The sequence below is a fragment of the Artibeus jamaicensis genome, unplaced genomic scaffold, assembly GCF_021234435.1.
Source record: "Artibeus jamaicensis isolate MK-2021 breed Jamaican fruit bat unplaced genomic scaffold, CSHL_Jam_final scaffold_3128, whole genome shotgun sequence".
Lineage (NCBI taxonomy): Eukaryota > Metazoa > Chordata > Mammalia > Chiroptera > Phyllostomidae > Artibeus > Artibeus jamaicensis.
The window spans coordinates 293,891-315,435 of NW_026522036.1; the positions used below are offsets into that span (position 1 = coordinate 293,891).

The 21,545-nt window shown below is 40.4% G+C and overlaps 2 protein-coding genes across 5 annotated transcripts in view; one reads left to right on the plus strand and one right to left on the minus strand.

Annotated features, from left to right (window-relative positions):
• Nucleotides 1–1,885, minus strand: part of DEUP1 (deuterosome assembly protein 1) — an 80,314-nt gene extending 78,429 nt beyond the window's left edge. The window contains exons 1-2 of the mRNA XM_053656917.1: nucleotides 1,849–1,885; nucleotides 662–734 (exon numbers count right to left, since the gene is read on the minus strand). Of these exons, the coding sequence (XP_053512892.1) occupies nucleotides 662–708 (47 nt within the window). The 5' untranslated portion in view covers nucleotides 709–734; nucleotides 1,849–1,885. The remainder of the gene's footprint in view (nucleotides 1–661; nucleotides 735–1,848) is intronic.
• Nucleotides 1–21,545, plus strand: part of SLC36A4 (solute carrier family 36 member 4) — a 324,739-nt gene that overhangs the window by 187,694 nt on the left and 115,500 nt on the right. The window lies entirely within an intron of this gene.

The window sequence follows — 21,545 nt, forward strand, 5'->3', positions numbered from 1 at the left end:
TTTTCGTTGCTGTTTTGAGAAGCTAAATCAGTTCTGAAGCTATGTCTGTGTTGTGTTCAGCCTTAAGGACCAGTGTGGAGATACTCAGACACTTGGTACAGCAAGAAAGGAGCTAGCTGGTCCTGGCTGGATGGAGCACCATCTGGTACACCTAAAAGGTCACATGTTCTATTTTAGCTCAGGGCACATACGTAGGTTGTGGGTTCGATCCCCAGTTGGGGTGCGTGTGGTAGGTACCTGATAAATATTTCTCTCTCTTTCTCAAATCAATGAGCAAACATATCCTTGGGTGAGGATGAAAAGAAAAGGGAAAAAAAAGGGAGAGAAAAGGGAAGAGAAAAGAAAAAGGAGCAAGCTGGTCAGGAGCTGCGACACTGTGGAAACCCAAGAGCACATAGGGCCTGTGTGTGCAGCCTTCACCCTAAAACACTAAAACTCACTGAAAGTTGAAAAATGGTGATTTTTCAATTGTAGATCTAGAGTCAAAATCAGAGCCTTAAACTATAGATTCTTAAAGTCGCTTGGAATTCCCCCCACTCTCCTCACCAGGAATAATCGGCATATCCTTCTATTAATACTAAATTTCAAAATTCATGCATCATCAGTGAGTTTTGAGCACAGTTAAGCACCAACTTATTAAAGAGAAATTTTTATCACTTACCCCACTGTAGTATGGGCTTGGTTCTCCATGTCGAAAAACTGCTGCATCTGGTTTATATTTCTTGATTTTTAACCTGTAAGGGGGAAAAATGGTCTAGATTCCTAAAATGCTAACATTACTAAACCTATAAAACTGGAAAATTTTGCTTCTGTTAAACCATTTAGTAAGAGTTTTCCTGAGTGAACTAGCTTTTTGTTCTACAAAAATGTACAAACTTTGACATGTGTGCGTATGCAAGTGTGTCCACCCATGCATTTACGACACTGACTTAGACGATGGGTAGATAGATATATGTTACTTACTCGCTGGAACACTCACTGTATACAGATCAGTAGCTTGGTGCCAGGTACACAGATAAGTACAATAGAATTCCTATTCAAGAGAAGTTCCAGCTAAATGCTCTCAAACTTTTCTGTTTTGTGGATCCTCTATAAAGGTTTGCCTTTTTTTTTTTTTTTTTTGAGTAAATTATTTACTTGGCTCTATCTGGGTTTTGTTAGAGATTTAGGACAAAAAGACTAAGAATTTCCTAAAAATAGAAATCTTACAATTCCTCTCAAAGGCTCTGTGGGCACCTGGTCACACTTTTGACAAAACAAGGGTGTTAGTATTTGCCTAAGTAAAACAAACAAACAAACAAACAAAAAACCTTTCCCCTAGCAACAAAGTTTTTAATTGAAAAACAGTTGTGAGAATAAAAGTATTGAGAAGGAATTCAACTCCTCTGAATTAATGTTAGTCAACTAAACAGCATTCGCAATGGAGAAAGAGGAGGAAGGCGACCAGCCCCTTCGCTCCTGTCCCTCTGAAATCAAAGGATCTAAAAGAGACCCTGGGATAGTGTGTGTTGAAGAGGGGCAAGGAGCAGGGGTGCGGAACAATGCACGGATGAATACATTATTTCGTAGGTTCTCAATCCCTCACTTAACCATCAGGGAAACTGAGGCACAGCGAAGCTACGTGATTTGTCCAAGGTTACAGAGCTAGAACCTCTGCCGTGCATTCTGCAAGGACCATCCTGACCTCCCGGGCTCTCTCCACCCTCCTCCGAGCGCCCCAGCCTCCTGCCTTGATTCGCGCAGGGTTAAAGGCCAGCCACCAAGGGGCAGCCTGCTAGTCCAGGTCCCCGGCCCCTTCGGGGCAAGTCTGGTGGATGGGGCTAGGGTACGGGAGGCAGAGCGGGTTACCTGCGCCGCACAGCACCGCACTCCCTGGAGAGGTCTGATGCCCGCAGAACAGGAACGAGGCGGTCACACCCAGCGCGCCCGCCTCTGGGGCCCCGCCGTTGGCTGTGGCGCTCCCGCTGCCTGGGCCTTGCTGCCGCCCTGCCTCGGCGGTTCCCGCCTCACCCACAGTGCCTGCCGCCAGGCAGCCATAGCCCATTGGTTGCCATGGGGACGCGGACGCCTGTGCACAGTGGGGTGGGGGCTGGGTAGATCGGAGGGGGGCGACGGCGGGAGCCTCGGTAGCGCTGGCCCGCAGTTCCCGTCTAGTGTCTGGTCGCTAGACTGGACGGAGGGCTCCGTCTGAGTCCTTTTCTATTTGTGGCTCCCACGCCTAACACGATGTCCCTCACCCAGCAAGGGTCCCAGAAATTTGTTGAATGAATGAATGAAATAACAAACAAAATGTAAACAGCGAGGGGGGGGGTGGCTGTTTCTAAAACATGCCCGACCCTCCTTCCTCTTGATACAGGGTGCAGCCAGGGGGGCCCCCCAAAAAAGATTTGGAATGGTGTCCATAATTCAAAGTGTATAGGAATACTGGAGAGACATATAAGATGTCCTCACTCCCCCCCCCCCCCCACCACCCCCACCCCCACCCCCACCCCCCACCCCCACCCCCCACCCCCCACCCCCCCCCCCGGGAAGAAAGAATGGAGCCAGGACCATTGAGAGCTATTTTGCATAGTGGAGGAATGGTTATTTAACATATCTATAACCTTTAACTGGTTTCATAGATATGTTAAATAGCAGTGGCCAAGTTTGGAGCCAAGGAGAAGGTAGTGAATGGGGACTCAAGATGGAACTAGCAGGGTCTGAGGATGGAACTAGGGGGACTCAAGATGGCAACTAGGAGCTGCACTCCTGAGTGAGAAGGGCTGGGACTCAGGAGGTAATGAGGGGCTGCGCCCCTGAGGGAGGGTGCTGCTGTGTGGGAGCTTGGAAAAGACTGGCTCCAAGACATGAAGGGTCCCCGCTTGGCCAGATGGGGAGAGAGCCACGCGGTTTCAGCAAAGTGAGGACCCCCTCTTGGTGAGGTGAAAGAGGGAGCCACGTGGTTTTGGCAGGGTGTGGACCCCCTCTTTCCCAGGTGAAAGGGAAAAAACCACGCAGCTTTGCCAGAATGGAGATCCCTGCAGCCAGGTGAAGAAGACAGCCACATGCTTTTGGTGGAGTGAGAACCCCTGCAGCTTTGGTAGAAGAGGCCCACGCGGCTTTGGGGTGCCCCCTTTGGCTGCAGGGCCTGAAAAGCAAGAGAGACTTTGACTGGAACTGGGTACAAAGGACTCTTGCCAGTGGACTATGAGAGGGTACCACGGTACTTTGGATTAACTCGAGATCCTGCACAGTGACACAGCTGATGGCACCAGCGGCCTGAAAAAGGGACGTGTGCTCTTTTCCTGATATACGGTACCCGGAGTTGGGACAGTGGGAGAAGGGAGCGCTGTGTGGGTGTAGGTGTATACCCTAAAGGACTTTGATATTTTAGTGGTGGCGTTAGGCCTGACTAGCATGAAATAAACATTTTGTTTCCTTTTCACAAATCTCTGGCATTAAGAGATGTCTTTCCAATTGGCGGCGGACAGAAGGGCCCAGTAGATTTCAGTATTTTGTTTTGGGAGGGGCCCCTGTTGTATAGCAGTTTTGGGCATCCCTAGGTGGGCCAAATATTGTATTGCCCCTCCCTCGGACCTCTTGTTGTTCGGTAACACTCTCACTCACATTTGAAATGGCATGGAAAAAAAAAAAAAAACTTGGAGTAAAGAGAGCTGCCTTTCAATTCACCAAAGTGCCTTCCAGTTGGGAAGAGCTGGGTTTCTTTTAACTGCACCGTTCAGTGCACAACTGTACCTGCCTTTCACTGGGTCCTTAGGACAGGCCTGCGAGTCGGCGCCTTAGGGGGGGCAGTCTTGCCTCCCTTTTAGGGAGAAGGAAATAGCTCCTTAGTGGGATGGAACCCAGAGTGACTGATTCTAAATTCTTTCCATTTTCATCAAATTCCAAGAATAATTGATGACAGAAGCTGTCTCTCAGTCCTGATTTCAAAGAAACGATAAGAAAGAATATGGACATGTGCGTGTATTTTTGTGTATTACATATATTGAGTTATATTTTTAAGCATTAGAATTTTGTATAATATTTGGAAAACAGTCTCATATCTATTTTAGGAACAGAATTCCTTCTCAGTACATACAGTTGATTAATTTCTAATTCCTCAAGTCTTTCATTTGTACACCACGTTCATACCATTAACAGTTCGCTACTTCAATATGACATCAATTCAAACTCAGCACCGATCCCTCCATTCAGGTTTCACTGGAGTTGCAAAAAAACTTGCTATTTCTTGACAAATTAATTTTAGAGATGAATTGTGTAAAAGCAACTCAGGTTATTAGTTCAAATAAGTGTTTCACAGATCTCGTATTGTGATTGAAGAGAGTAATCATTTTGCCTTAAATTGAAACTTTCAATTATTCTGAAAACTTTAGTCTTATTCTTTATTCTTGTTTAAATTGAATGGGTCAATGTATTTATTCTGACCTGAGGTAGGGAAAATAGAACTAGGAACAAAATTTAATGACGTTTCAGGATGCCCAGCATCATTCACACTGTGTAGCTCTTTACCGTTGGTAAGTACTTCCATGTTCCTTAGTTCCTTAAATGCTTAGAAGTACCATGTGACTCTGGAGTAATGGGTGTTATAGTAGATCAGGAACTTAATGGTTAGAGAGAATAAAGGATTTGTCAAAGATGGCACATCTAGTTCAAGTGCAGCTAAGAACCTAGATCATCTTACTCCAAGTCCAGTGCTTTTCAAACTCTCAAAGGTAATTCGAGTAGGTTTCCTTGGCAGTCAGAATCTTTCATAGGTAACTATAGATGTATTTAAAGGTACATTTTCACAAGAAAGAATGGGTGTGGGCAGGGCTTTCAAAGCCTAAGTATGTAAGAGAGCATATATGGTGACGGATTTTAAGAAAATTTAAATATAGACTAGATCTTCCCCACCTCCCCTTCTGATACAGGATGCAGCCAAGGGGGGGGGCAAAAAAAGGGTTTGGGTTGAGGTCCAGAGTTCAGGGTGTCCTAGAAATATTAAGATGTCCTTCCCCCCTCCCTCCCCCCCAAGGGGGAAGGGACAAATAGAGCCAGGGCCATTGAGAGCTGTTTTGCATAGCAACAGTTTTGCAGCTAACCTCTGGAATGATTATTTAACATATCTATAACCTTTAACTGGTTTCATAGATATGCTAAATAGCTGTGGCCAAGTTTTGAGCCAGGGAGAAGGGAGTAACAGAGACGTGGCAGCCATTGAAGGGAGAGTCACACAGTTTGGGACAGAGCGAAGACCCCTGCAGTCATGTGGGGGAGAGCCACGTGGTTTCAGCGAGTGAGGACCCCCTCTTGGTGAGGTGAAAGAGGGAGCCACGTGGTTTTGGCAGGGTGTGGACCCCCTCTTTCCCAGGTGAAAGGGAAAACCACGCAGCTTTGCCAGAATGGAGATCCCTGCAGCCAGGTGAAGAAGAAAGCCACATGCTTTTGGTGGAGTGCGAACCCCTGCAGCTTTGGTAGAAGAGGCCCACGCGGCTTTGGGGTGCCCCTTTGGCTGCGTGGCCTGGAAAGCAGGAGAGACTTTGACTGGAACTGGGTACAAAGGACTCTTGCCAGTGGACCATGAGAGGGTACCACAGTACTTTGGATTAACTCAAGATCCTGCACAGTGACACAGCTGACAGTGCCAGCGGCCTGAAACACAGACGTGTGCTCTTTTCCTGATTTACGGTACCCGGAGTTGGGACAGTGGGAGAAGGGAGCGCTGTGTGGGTGTAGGTGTATACCCTAAAGGACTTTGATATTTTAGTGGTGGCATTAGGCCTGAATAGCATTAAATAAACATTTTGTTTCCTTTTCACAAATCTCTGGCATTGAGAGATGTCTTTCCAATTGGCGGTGGACAGAAGGGCCCAGTAGATTTTAGTATTTTGGTTTTTTTTTGGGAGGGGCCCCTGTTGTATAGCGGTTTTGGCATCCTTAGGTGGGCCAAATATTGTATTGCCCCTCCCTTGGACCTCTTGTTGTTCGGTAACATTCTGTCCTTGGGAGGGACCCCTGTTCTGTAGCAGTTTTTGGAATGCCTAGGTGGGCCAAATATTGCCCCCCCCGCCCCCCCTGCCCCCCCCCCCGCCGACCTGTTGTTCTGTAACACTTCGATTTAATAGAAATGAAGGCTTTCACTTCAGGATAAAAATTAAGGCTCAAAATGCAAAGGTCTACCTAGATCCTCACCCCTGCAGTAACGTCAAAGAGGACTTTACCTTGAAATGTGCCTATTATTAGATCTTTTGGGGTGAAATTAATGAAGAGAGCAGGAGGTCCCTGAGTGGGAAGGACCTCACTCAGGGACTTTCTGCCTGAGTGTGACCAGGGTGCTGGTGAGAACTCAGTCTTGAACAGGAGCTGGAGGCTCAGCAAACTCTGAATAAGATATAAGATGTAATCAGAAATTATTATTTCTGATGTATAAATGATTATTCTGATTATTTTTGAAAAAAATATTTTTTTGTTATATAGAAGATATAACCAAAAAAAAGTGTATGAGGTATATATGACTGAGGAATAAGGAAAACCAGCAGGAATAGACCTCAGAAGTTTCTGATACTGGATCAAAGATTATAAAAACATATGGCTAGTATGTTTAAAGCAATAAAACCCAATATTAAAAAAATCTGCAAGGGCCACTAAATATAAAAAAATAACCTAGCATATTTGAAAATAAACCAGTGGAAATTTTAAAACTAAGAGTTACTAAAACCCAAAATAAAGAACACAACAAATATGTACAACAGTAAACTTGATACGGATGTGGAGAGAATTCGTGACCTGGAAAACAGGTCAAAAGAAAATTTCCAGAGTGTAGGGAAAGACAAGATAATGAAATAATGAAAATATTTTAATATTAAGTTCTACAACATTAGTGTTATTTAATAGAATTATTTGTTGTTAAGAAAATAAAAGTAGATGATATGTATGAAAGGAGTGTGTGCCTTGGCATAGAGTGGGTACTCAAGAACTATTTGTCCAGTTTGAAATTTTTTTAAAGTATGGCTATTTTGCAAATCATCTTTGTCATTTTTTATAATTTCCATTTCTCTGCCAAAATGTTCAAGCTTTTCTTTTAATTTTTGAAACATATTTATCATAGTCATTTTCTATTTTGTGTTTTATGGTTCCAATCTCTGAAATGTTTGGGATTTATTGCCGCTATTTCTTACTAATGTCATGTTGTCTTGTTTTCTTGTATTTTACAGTTTTTGCCTACAAGGTAATCTTGGGGGTGGGTAACGTTATTTCCAACATTTGAAGCTAGGATTGAGGTTGGTTTCTTCCAGAGAACATTTACATTTGCTTTTGAGAGTTGCCTCAGGGCATGACCAACCCCAAACCACTTTACATTAAATTGTTCACAGGATATTGTTTTCAGACAGGGCAGGTAATGTGAACAAATGAAAAACAAATGTTAGGGACAACTTATGGTACAAATTTCCAGGGAAAGGATTTTCCTTCACCCAGTGCCAAAGTCAAGATGTGCATCTTTTTTTGCTATTTCATTTTTATGAGTTTAAAAAATAAGCTTTTTATTTTTAGAACAGTTTTAGATTTATAGAAAAATTGTGAAAATAATAAAGAGAGCTCCTATATACCCCACATCTAGTAGCCCTTATTATCAACATCTTACCTTATTGGTATGGTCCTCTCATCACAATGAATAAACCTATGCTGATACATTGTTAGTAATAAAGTCCATTCTTTATTCAGGTTTCCTTAACTCTTTTTGTTGTCGTTGCAGGATCCCATTCAGTATACATGTTACATTTAGTTATCATGTCTTCTCAGCTATATCTTGGCTGTGACATTTCTAAGAATTTTCTTGTTTTTGATGATCTTGGCACTTTTGAAAGGTGCTGGTCAGATAATTTGTAGAAAGTTCCTCAGTTAGAATTTGGTGTTTTCCTGATGATTAGACTGATTAAGCATTTGAGGGAAGAAGATGACAGAAATAAACTTCTACTTTTGTCATAGTCTATCAAGTGTACATTCTACCAACGTGGCTTATGACTGTTGACCTTGGTCCCCTGGTTGAGAAAGAGCTGGTCGGGTCTCTCCACTGTGAAGTTTCTCCCCCTCCTCTTTCCATCCTGTTCTCTTCAGATGGAAGTTATTATGTGCAGCCCACACATACAGAGTGGGGAGTTATGCTCCATCACCATTTTAAGGGTAGAGTATGTATATAAATTATTTGGAATTCTTTTGCATGGAAAATTTGTCTCTTCCCTTCCATTTATTTACAGCAGTATGGGTTTATGGGTATTTATTAGTTTAAATTATTAATGAAAAGCTACTTCATTTTGTTTCTCAAATTGTTCCAGCTTTGGCCATTGGGAGCTCTTTCAGTTAACTCCTATTCCTCTTTGCCATCCATACCCTCATAATAGTGGATTTTAGTTTAGTTTAGTTTTTTTGAGCACTTTATCACTTTCTGGCATTATAAGATATCCCAGACTCATCTTGTACGTGTATAATTTTTGTTTTAATCCTAGAGCCAGCTATTTCTCCAAACCAATTAGAAAACAAGATCTGAATATTAAGTGTGTTCACTGCTACTGTTTGTCATTGATTTTAGACCCTCCTCGCTTACAAAGCAAGGAAATATGTGTCCATACTAACCCACTCATCTCTTGATTAGGTTAAATATGTGTTCCCACTGTAATACCCATCTTTAAGCTATTGTGCAAATAGATCATTCTAGCCTCCTTCCCTTGTAAACTCCTACTCCACCAGTAAAAAACTGGCTCCCACTATCTGCTATCTAATTTACTTAATTATCCAATTGCAGTGTGTAGGTACAGCAGTATTAGAATTGTTAACTTGTGCCCTCTGGGAAATGACTTTATCAATTTGAATACAGCTCTTATGTGCAGTTAATATCACCTATTGTAAAGATTCTATTCATTTCCAAAGTTATTTAGGTCAGTTCCTCTTTTCCCCATCTCATTCAATAAGGTTATTTCATATATTTGTAATACACTTAGATTCTTTTGTCACAATCTGCCTGCCATCCTGGGATCCTCCAACCTCCTAAGTAATGTTTTTCAAATGTGCATACCTTAAGACTCACTTTTTGTGCCTCACTTTCTCTCACAGTGAGGATAGCCTTTGGGAATCCCAGTTTTACGCAGAAGTCTTCTGTTGGAATCCTCCCCTGGGCTGGTCTTGGGCTTTCCCCAGTTGCCCATCTGCAGGTAGCCATCATGGTCTGAACAGAAGCACTCAGGGCAGAGCTACTTTTAGCATTCACCTCCTGGTTAGCCTTCTTGCTTTCACTGGGTTTTAAAATCTATAGGTTCCATCCTTTCGTTCCAACTCAGAAACTATTTATATTTTGTATAATAATTTTTGTTTAATGAGTGTTGTTCAGGGCATCTAATCAAACAAGCCATCAGAAATGGGACTCCTTTCTATATTGTTTAAAAGCTTTTTGTATTCTATTATATATAAATGTCTTTTAAGTTCCTCAGCTCTATACTTTTGGAAAGAGGAAGGGGGACAATTATGAATGGGTTAAATAAATAATGCTTCCAGATCAGACTCCCATCTGCTATCTACTGCGATGTTACTAAAAAACTGACATGATATTGCTCTGTATAAAATAAGAATATGGCTTTAAAATATATTTATAACATAAAATTTTATGTGAGGAAATTCTGTTATTGTTACTTTGTTGATGTTTAATTTAATTGAAATGATTTCTGTGATTTGAGAATTAGTTCCCATGCATCTCCGAGTGTCATGTTTTCTGACCGTCCTATAAACTGAATAGTTAACATGCAGGTGGCTGAATAAAAACTGAGCTAGAGACATGTGACAAAGCACTTTAAACAAATATTAATGAACATTCTGTTATCACCATGAGAGACTTCAGCGCACCTGTTTTAGGGAGATACCAGTGTTTTATCCATTTTAACGTCACCCTTCAATGACCGTGTGGAACAATACGCAGGGTGAGAAAAATGACTCGTGGGACCCTCATTACTGTGGTTTGTGTTGCAGGATCACTCACCATGTCGCCACCATTATTATGCCTCTTTCTGTTCCTGGTAGAAAGCATTCTAACACTGTTGTTGGTGCTACTTAATGAGTTGTTATGCTCAAAAGAAAACATTTGTTTTCTTTTTCTTTCCTTGGACTCAAATTATGAAAACTCTTAGATACGTCTCAGAAAAGTCAGAAGTGAAATGTGTACCATGAACTCAAGTTCACAGTGTCCTCATTATGGTGTGGTTAACTCCCTGATGGTTGCATTCTGTAGTGTGATGATGTTGTATAAGGCTTGTTAGAAAACAACTTTTGACAGTTTAAGGGAGTTATTGTCTTCTCAAAATAAATTTACATTATCCTGATGGAACAGTCTGGGATGTCACCTGAAAAATATACTCACTTTCAGTCTGTGGTGATCTCAACATCCAGAAATCCACATTATCTCTGAAAGTTTTTAAATTGCTTTGTGAGGAAGGCATCAATCCCATTATCCTGGTGTTGCATTAAAATTCATTATGCACTCCTATTTCTGAACTGACTGGGAGAATTTTCTCAGCTTGACATAAATCCTTAGATAGTAGAGACTGATAATCACTGTGAGAGGGAGCCACACTTTCTTTTCTTTTTGTTTTCATAAATGTTTTGGTTGCATTTCCTTGCTTTAATTGGGTATAAGTCACTTACTCATTGATCACTGAATTAAGACTATAAGTCATGAAGGAAAGGAAAACTTTCATTCTTATGAAAAAAAAAAATCAATAGTACTATGCAATCCTTTCCAGGCAGGAAAAACATCTAACTTCAATGTTCATTATTTTAAACTGTGGAATTCTTTTCTCGATTCCTCCTTTTTCTTTGGGCATACAATATGAGAAATCAACTATATAAATGATTTCTATCCAAGAAAGTCAGTAGAGCATTATAGAAAGAATATGAGCTTTGAATAGAGTTTGAATCCCAGCTCTACTGTTTAATAACTATACAACTGTAGCCAACTTATTTAATTCTATTAAATATTGGTTTCCTCTTTTCTATAGTGGGAAATAATACTACTTACAAGGCTGTAGCAAATATTAAGTCAGTGTATAATGCACTTATATAGTAAGTACCCAATAATCATTGGAATTAACATCACTATATTGTTGTTACTAGTATTATCATTGTAATTATTATTTGTTACCAAAGTACCATGCTATGTTGACAATATCAGACAGAAAAAAATATATGGCCACTTTCAGAAACAAATTAGCCTGAAGAAATTATAATATAAAGAGCTCAGACATAGAACACTTGAATGATAATTAAGTAGTGATAAAGAGGAAAGGAGAAGATAATTGGAGTCACTGGTTGCTAAGAATTTTCCCCCAGTTAATAGTCAAGCCCACTTCTGGGAATATAGCCTAAGAATCCCAAAACACCAATTCAAAAGAATATAAGCACCCCTATGTTCATACTAGTGTTATTTACAGTAGCCAAGATCTGGAAACAGATGCCCATCAGTAGATGAGTGGATAAAAAAGCTGTGGTACACTTACACAGTGGAATACTGTGCAGTGGTAAAACAAGGAATTCTTACCATTTGCAACAGCATAGATGGACCTGGAGATAATTATGCTACGTGAAATGAGCCAGTCAGTGAAATACAAATACCATATGCTCTTGCTTATATGTGAAATCTAATGAATAAAATAAACTGACAAACAAGATAACAAAATAGAACAGAGGCATGGATACATGGAACAGACCGACAACTATTAGAAGGGAGTGGGGAGGACAGGACTGGATTAAAGAAGGTGAAGGGATGAGCCAAAGAACAAGGATGCATAACCTGTGGACACAGACAACAGTGTGGTGATGGCCTGAGGGATGGGGGACGAGGGCTGGGTGAGGGTGGGCAAAGGGGGGTAATGGGAACATTTGTAATAGTGTACACAATAAAAATTAAAAAAAATATGTCACGCATGGTAAAAGTCAATCTCATGGGGTTAAATAAATACTTTTTATATATCCAAATTTCATTTATTCCATTATTCATTCATTCAAGAAACTCCATGTTTATATTGTATGGACTATATGCTAGCCATTGTAGAGGAAAGACCAAGGCATAGGAGAATGCAAAGAAAATTTTATCTGAGACAAACAAGGTGCTTTTTTGAAACCATAAACAAAAAAGTTGCCCATCCTCACCAAAAGATAAGGACTGCAAATCAATAAAAATATCAGGTACTTTCATAAGATTGAGAAAAATTAGAGACATTTCAAATTGGTAAAAATACACAGACACTTATCCACCATTTGGGAGAACATTAATTGTGGCATTATTTGGGAGAGGTAATTGGAAAATATCTAAATTTAAAATATGCGTAGCCAGAAATTCCAATTTTAAGAATTTATCCTATAGAAATAATATGTTCAGAACATAGGATATGCATATGAAAAGTCTGGCTGCAACACTGTTTATAACTGCAAAAAAGGAACAGGGAGAACAACATTATACATTAGTCATGTACTGCTGTGTAACAAATTATCCCCCAAACTGGTTGTTCAAAAAAACCAAACATTTATTATCTTAAAAGATTTTATGGATCATGAATTTGCTTGTGGCATACCTAGGTGATTCTGTCTCTCAGGTGCTTACAGTCAAAATATATTTGTCTTATTTGTTCAGTTTTTCTTTTGTTTCCCTTGCCAGACATAATGTATCAGAAAAAATAAATATTGGTACAAGAAGTGTCTGGCATGTTCTTACCTATGTGTCCTTCTAGTATTTTTATGGTTTTGAGTCTAATATTTAAGTTGTTAATCTATTTTGAGTTGATTCTTGTGTATGGTATAAGGAGGTGATCTAGTTTCTTTCCTTTTTTTTCCCTTTATGTTTTTTTTTGGGGGGGGGCATGTAACTGTCCAATTTCCCCAATGCCATTTACTGAGTATCTTTACCACATTGTATGTTCTTGTCTCCTTTGTCCATTATTAATTGACTATAAAGGCTTGGGTTTATTTCTGAGGCCTCATTCTGTTTGATTGATCTATATGTCTGTTTTAATGCGGACTGTCATTACAGTGACCTTGTGGTATAGTTGGATAATGGGTAGTGTGATCCTTTCCAACTTTGTTCTTATTACTCAAAACTTCTGTGGCTCTTCTGGGTCTTTTATGGTTTCATATAAATTTTTGGAATATTCTAGTTCTGTGAAATATGCCAAGTACCATATGATTTCACTTATATGTGGAATCTAATGAACAATATAAAGTAATAATCAAAATAGAAACAAACATAGGTACAGAGAACAGACTGACAGTTGTTAAGGGGAGAGGGTTGGGTGATAGAGGTAAAGAGATTAAGCAATAAATAAATGAATAAATACATAAATAAATTAAACTAATAGGCACAGTCAACAGTATGGTGATTACAAGAGGGAAAGTAAAGTGTGAGATGTAGAAAAGGGTAAAAGGGGGTAAAAATGATGATGAAAGGAGACTTGACCTGGCCAGATGAACACACAATACAATATACAGATGATGTGCTATAGAATTATATACCTGAAACCTATATAACTAACTCATGTCACTTCAATAAATTCAATAAAAAATCTAAATTGAAAAAAATGCTAACAAAAAAATTCAAGAGTGGAAGAGGTTGATCAGGAAACTATTTTTTCATTGTAAGTCTTTCTATTGGGCTTTAAACATATTTATTTTACTGATTATGCTACTAGTTGTCCCATTTCCTCCCTTTATTCCCCTCCACCCTACACACCCCCTCCCACCCTCATTCCTCACCTTTCTTTCAAGTCCGTGGCTCATACATATAAGTTGTTTGGCTTCTACATTTTCCATACTCTTCTTAACCTCCCCATGTCTGTTTTCTACCTACCATTTATGCTACGTATTCTCTGAACATTTTGCCCCTTTCTCCCTGTCCCCCACTGATAACCTTCCATGTGATCCCCATTTCTGTGGTTCTGTTCCTGTTCCAGTTGTTTGCTTAGCTTGTTTTTTTTTTTTTTAGGTTCGGTTGTTAATAGGTGTGAGTTTGTTGTCATTTTACTGTTCATATCTTTAATCTTCTTTTTCTTAGATAAGAACCTTTAACATTTCATATAATAAGGGCTTGGCAATGATGGACTCCTTTAACTTGATCTTATCTGGGAAGCACTTTATCTGCCCTTCCATTCTAAATGATAGCTTGGTTGGATAGAGTAATCTTGAATGTTGGTCCTTGCTTTTCTTGACTTGGAATATCTCTTTTCAGCCCCTTGTTGCCTGCAAGGTTTCTTTTAAGAAATCAGATGATGGTTTTATGGGTACTCCTTTGTAGGTAACTGTCTCCTTTTCTCTTGCTGCTTTTAAGATTCTTCCCTTATCTTTAATCTTAGATAATGTAATTATGATGTGCCTTGGCGTATGCTTCTGTGGGTACAACTTCTTTGGGACTCTCTGAGCTTCCTGGAATTCTTGAAAGTCTATTTTCTTTGCCAGATTGGGCAAGTTCTCCTTCATTCTTTTTTCAAATAAGTTTTCAATTTGTTGTTCTTCCTCTTCTCCTTCTGGCACCCCTATGATTCAGACGTTGAAACATTTAAAGTTATTCTGGAAGTTCCTAAGCCTCTCCTCCTTTTAAAAAAAATATTTTATTTATATTTTTAGAGGGAGGAGAAGGGAAGGAGAAAGAGAGGGAGAGAAACATCAATGTGTGGTTGCCTCTCATGAGTCCTCCATTGCAGACCTGGCCTGCAACCCGGGCATGTGCCCTGTCTGGGAATCGAACCAGTGATCCTTTGGTTCACAGGCTGGCACTCAATCCACTGAGTCACACCAGCCAGGGCTAAATTATATTTTATTGATTATGCTATTACAGTCCCAATTCCCCCTCCTTTCCCCCCTCCCCCTGCACCCCCCATCCCCTCAGGCAATCCCCTCACCATTGTTCATGTCCATGGGACACACATATGTGTTCCTTGGCTACTGCATTTCCTACTGTATTTTACATCCCCATGGCTATTCTGTAACTACCTATTTGGACTACTTAATCCCCTCACCTCTTCACCCATTCCCCCACACCCCCTGCCATCTGTCAACTATAAAGACACTCTCCATATCCATGATTCTATCTCTGTTCTTCTTGTTTGCTTAGTTTGTTTTTTAGATTCAGTTGTTTATAGGTATTTTTTTGCCGTTTTATTGTTCATAGTTTTGATTTTGTTCTTAAATAATTCTCTTTAACATTTCATATAATAGTGGTTTGGTGATGATGAACTCCTTTAGGTTTTTTCCTATCTGGGAAGCTCTTTATCTGCTTTTTTATTCTAAACAATAATCTTTGCTGAGTAGAGCACTCTTGACTATAGGTCCCCACTTTTCATGACTTGGGGTATTTCTTGCCAATCCCTTCTAGCCTGTGAAGTTTCTTTTGAGAATTTGGCTGACATTCTTATAGGAACTCCCCTGTAGGTAACTAACTTCTTTTCTCTTACTGCTTTTAAGATTCTCTCCTAATCTTTAACCTTTGGCATTTTAATTATCATGTGCCTTGGAGTGGGCATCTTTGCATCTATCTTGTTTGGAATTCTCTGTGCTTCCTGGACTTGCATGTCTATCTCCTTCACCAAATTAGGGAAGTTTCCTTTCATTATTGTTTCAAATAGATTTCCAATTTCTTGCTCATTCTCTTCTCCATCTGGCACCTCTGTGATATGAATGTTGGACCTCTTGAAGTTGTCATAGAGGCTGCTTACACTATCCTCATGTTTTGGGATTCTTTTTTCTTCTTGTTGTTCTGATTGGTTGTTTTTTGCTTTCTATGTTCTAAATCATTGATTTGACTCTTAGTTTCATCCACATGACTGTTGTTTCCCCATAAATTGTTCTTTATTTCAGTCAGTGTATCCTTCGTTTCTGATTGTATCTATTTTATGCTGTTGAGGTCCTCATTAAGTTCTTTGAACATCGTTATAACCAGTGTTTTGAACTCTGCATCTGATAGATTGCTTATCTCCATTTCATTTAGCTCTTTTTCTGGAGTTTTGACCTGTTCTTTCATTTGGGCCATGTTTCTTTGTCTCCTCGTTTTAGCAGCCTCCCTGTGTTTGTTTCTATGTATTAGGCAGAGCTGTTTTGACTCTGCATCTTGGTAATGTAGTCTAGTGTAGTAGGTGTCCTATAGGTTCCAGTGGCACAGCCTTCCCTATTACCCAAGCTGGGTACTCAAAGTGCAGCTTCTGTGGTGGTGAGTATACCTTCCTCTTGTAGTTGAGCATTGTTGGCTGGTCAATGGGAGGGATTTACTTAGACCAGTCAGTTGCAAGGACTGGCTGTGACCACTGACCACCAACCTCTGTAGAGTATCAGCTGTGCAGAGGCAGGGTGGTGGTGCTCTGATGTGGTCTGGAGCCGTCCACTGGGTGCACAGGCTCTGGGGTTTCCTGGGCGGTGCAGGCCAAGGTCAGCCTCACCTATGATTGGCTCAGTGCCACCCTGCTAGAGCTATAAAGCAATCTGAGATAGCTGCTACTTGTGTTGGGCTTAGAGATTCCCAAGTAAAGCCAAGCTGTGAATCTAGACTGGCCGCTGCTAGTGCCAAGCCTGGGGCCACTTAGCAAGAGGTACAGGAGTTGGAGGTTCACTGAGGCCAGCTGCTGCTCGTTTGAGAGGATTTAGGAAATTGAGAAGAATGATCCAAGACCAGCCATTTGTATGAAAAAGCAGCTTGGGTGAGCATGCAAGTTTGGTGTGGTGAAGTCTCCTCTGGGGAATCTTCAGGGTAGGGAAAACAGTGTTAGCCAGTTTGATGAAGTTTCATGTATGGCACCAGCTTGCCTGCTCTGTGGCTCTGTGGGGGGAGGGTTGAGAAAAGGGACAATGGCTTCTGCCTGCATTTTGGTCTGGGAAAATGCTTTCCTGCAGCTCCTGCCTTGATGCCAGACACTTCAGTTTCTCCCTGGTGCCACTGGTGCCTTTCAAGCTGCTACCCCAATGCTAGAGCTCAGAAAGAGTGAGCTGAATATGTTTTTGTGTGGGTTCTTTAAGAGGAACTGCTTGGGACTCTATGAGTTTCTTCTACCAACACAATCCCCACTGGTTTTTGCAGCCAGAAGTTGCAGGGACTTACTTTCCTGGCATTGAAACCATGGGCTTGGAGCCTGGTATGGGAGTGAGACTCCTACTCCCAAGATACCCTCTCATATTTTTATCCACCACACATGGATGTGGGACCAGCCTGTTCCACGCCTCCGCCTTCCTACCAGTCTGAATGGATATGGTTTCTTTAATTCCATAGTTGTCAGACTTCCATTTAACTTGATTTCTGACTGTTCTGAGTGATGGTTGTTCTATATTTTAGTTGCAATTTTGATGTTATCGTGTAAGGAGGCAAGCAGTGTTTACCTGTACCACCATCTTATCTTGACCAGAAGTCCTTGAGAACTTTCAAAGTAATACAAATAACTCCCCTAGTGATATTGGCATAACACTTTAATGAGAAAATCATCTTCCTTGAAGTCAGCATATAGTTAATTCACATTTGGAGATGAGGATACCATGATGACATGACAATTTAATAAGGTTTGAATAGCTTCATGAAAGGAATTTTTAAAAGGAAGAGAAAAGAAATGCTTTATAATAGAAATAGAGTACTACATTTATCTGGACAACTTTTAACAGTCATTTGCAAGAACTTTATCACAGTTTACATTCTTTTTTCCATTTATATTACTGCAGCAGTGGGATTATTTGTTCTATAATGAAAATGAGTTTCTGTACAAATTCAAGGAGCACACTTAAATCTATCAAGCACAGCAGCTGCTAAAATCTTCTGGCATTTTTCAATGGCATTTTTATATTCCTTGGAATTTGATTGTCTCTGCCTCATCTTTATATTAACCACATGGCTACTGTGCAAGGACAAAAGTTTATAGCTTAAATTTTCTGGCCCACAAATTCTCAGAGGACGTTGTAACTGGGGTCCCTGCAGAGGGAGACCTAATGGTGCATGGTAAATGAGATATGGGCCAGTGTGGGTAATGGTACAATGTTAAACAAAGCATCAGAAAATCTGTCAAGGGCCCCAAATTCTGCCAAGCCAGTGGAGTGACTTTGAGCAAGCCACTTACCATCCGAATCTCATCTCTCATCTGTAAAGTGAGATGATTGGGTTTAATGATCTCTAAGATCCTTTCTTGCATTCAGATCCCTTAATATTGATGTGGCAAGCTTTACTCTTCCAGGATTTCTACAGGTGAGTGTTTGAACATAGAGAGTATGTAGGTGGGGTAGTCTATATTCTCTTAGGGACACCAAAAAAAAGGCATAACCAGTGTTAAGACCAGGACAAGTGCAGTGGACCTGCAAATCCACTTGAGTGGTTCAAAGCTGCTATGATGATGTGTGGTCAGGCAAAGGTATTAAAAAGCTGAGGATCATTTAGAAAATAGCTCAGTAGAAACTATCCATGCCAACAATAAAGCTTCAAAAAGAGTGAAACAATAAAATCCCTAAAGATATGAAGTGATGCAGATATTTTTATTTGTTTGTTTATTTATGGGCACTGTATGAAAAAAGAATAGTGTACTTTTTTGGTAAGATGACATTACTTGGCTGGGTAGGATATTGGGTGACAATTCAGATCACAGCCTTAGCCCTGCCTAACAAATTTGGACAAATTAATTATTTTTTCTTTATTTCTGGTTCATCATCAGTTAAATATTTAAGGTGTAGTGTTTACATTTTAGTGCTTTATACAGGAACATAACTGAGCAGAGTGATTAGCAAAGACTCTAGGGATAAACAGGAGTGGATTTGAATCCCAGCTCCATGGCTTACTGTGTGTTCTTGGGAAAATGAAATAATCTCTCTAAGCTCAGTTTCCTCATCTGTAAGGAGAGAGCATATCTCTGTTAGAAAATTTCCATTTTTGCCTGCCTGATGTTTTTTTCACCTTCTCTTGGAAACCCCCTTTTTTGTAGGGACACCCCTTCCATGTGATTAGTTCAGGTAGGGACTGAAAACAGTCTGTTCTATTCGCTGGTTGGGTATGACCTGGGCCTGGCCAACCATATTACCCTTCTCCCTAATCAAGCTCAACTTCATGGATAAGTGTATGACACAAGGCAGGAGACAGATCTCTGAGATTTTATTTCCAGAGTTATGGGGAAGATGCTTCCTTTCTGTTTGAGTTATTAAGTGGGTAGAATATAAGTTTGAGTCTAATGAGGAGACTTTTGGAGAGATAGAGGTTGTGATAGGATAGAGATAAAGATGGAGACTGAGATAGAAGTGAGGGTAGAGACAGAGATGGGGAAAGGAATAGAGTTAGGGAGAGGAACGGGAGTACAGTTAGAGATAGGGATGGGGATGGAACTGAGGTAGGACTAGGAATAAGGATAGATTTAGAGGCAGGTCTAAGAGTAAGGATAAAGTTAGAGGTAGGGTTAGGGACAAGGAAAGAGTTAGGGGTAGGGGTAGGGATAGCACCTTAACAGCATTGTTTGAGCCCTAGGTCCAGCTAAACCACTACCCTCAAATATTTTGGCTCATGAACCAATAAATTTCTTTTGCTTAAACTATATTGACTTGAGGTTTTATCACTTACAACTGAAAGAGTCAGAACACAATACTTACCTCATGGGGGTAAGACGAAAATGAAGTATGTAAAGTACTTAGCACGGTGCTTGGCAAGGCCAAGTTGCTACTGTAAGATGGCATTAACTACACAGTAGCCATTGTTAAAATTAATTAAATATAGAATACTTATTTATACCTCTGCTATTTTTTTACTATAAAAATTTAAGATGAAAATAAAAAATTTAAGATGAAATAAGATGAAACAAAAATTAAAACAGTATGTTATAAAGTTCTAGTATGGTTTAAAGAATCATTGAGGCTTTTTGTCACCTAGGCAACTAGGAGTTGCAGCTAGTTATTTAAAGTACAGAGAGTGCTTCCTAATGGACTGGGTCCCTATCTACATCATTCATTCATTCTCTCCACTTAGTATAAGTATACTGAGACACTCTAATGCGCTTGTTAAAGATATGCAAGTAAGAAATATCTGAGTTCTTGCTTTTCAGAAGCTGATAGTTTAATATGGAGACAGACATGCAAAGCTTTTCAATGCAGTTCATTAACCTTGTGCAGGGACATATAAGAGAAAGGACACATGAGTTTGCTCTGTGTGGGGGAGCCATGGAAGATTTTAAGGAGAGGCGAGAGCATTTGAGTTGAGAGTTCAGTTTGTCAAGGTGCTGAACACAGGGATACTTTTAAACAGAAGAACTATGAACCCGAAGTATGAGGAGGCCTGGCGATATTGCTGAACATGGGAGTTTGGAGGTTAGGAGGAATGGCAGATGTGAGGCTGAACAGAAAGGCGGCGGTCCTCAGATTTTAGCAGGCCTCACGTGTCAAGGAAAGTAGACAATTAGGAAGTGACTCTGGAGCACAACACATGCCTGGATGGCAGGGCCGAGGGCAGGGGACAGATGGCAACTAGGGCAGGTGTGAGAGAAATGGCCAGGACACTTTTATCGATTAGGCTTCAGTTTGCACACACAGTGTCAGGGAAAACAATGTCTTGAATAGGGTAGAGGTTTATTTCTTTCTTACATAAAATAGCCGAAGATAGGCAGCCTGGGACTGGTGCAGCCCCCCCAGTGGTCAGACTACTAGGCTCTTTTCAGGTTGCAGTGCGAACCTCACTCAGTATTGCACAAGATGGCTGCTGGATACCAAGCTATGGAGCTGGTGTTCCAGGCAGTTGACAGAGTTGGTCCAAGGAGTTTCTATTTATGTCTTATTGTCTAAAATGAGGTTATTTCCCCACACCTAGCTTCAGAGAAGACTGGAATATGTGTAACTGGGTGGACAGCCATTTGTCCAGCTAACACCAGCATTGTATTACTACAGAGGGCGAAAATGGGTATTAGGAAGAAATTAGCCATCCCTGGGATGAAGCATCATGGCAGGGATGAAGCTAGGAGCAAAGCAGTCATTGCTCAAAAGGTAGAAGGGAGAACAACTTCACCTGCAATAGTGATCACAGGCATTAGTGATCACAAAGACAGGCCACATTCATGCATCCAATTGTGTGTTTGCTGAGCTCCAGAAAGATCTGTATGTGTGCACATGAACACACACTTATGTGCACACACTAAGCACCAGTCAATGATATTGTCCTACAGTTCTAGATAGTTCAGTCACAGAAATTAACAATAACTGTGAAGTAGACTTAATTCTAAAATGCAGATGATTCAGCTTTCTCTTTAATAATAATAAAACCAGAAACATTCCTACAAATATCTTAAAACATAAACTCCTTTGCTATCCTCCTTACAGAAGTTTTCATACTCAGGGGAACCAAATATTCTATGATGCCAAAGGATTTTAGACATTTGGAAATTTTTTAAGAGCTAAAATTTAAGTATTTGAGGTGAAGGCCAAAATAAATACAGCCATTAAATTACCATTTTGGACATTGTGTGTATCTGTCCATCAGAGACGGGTTTTCAGATTCCTGGGAGATCAGGTCATTAAAGTAAATGTTCCAGAGGGTTTTAGCATCATCAAGG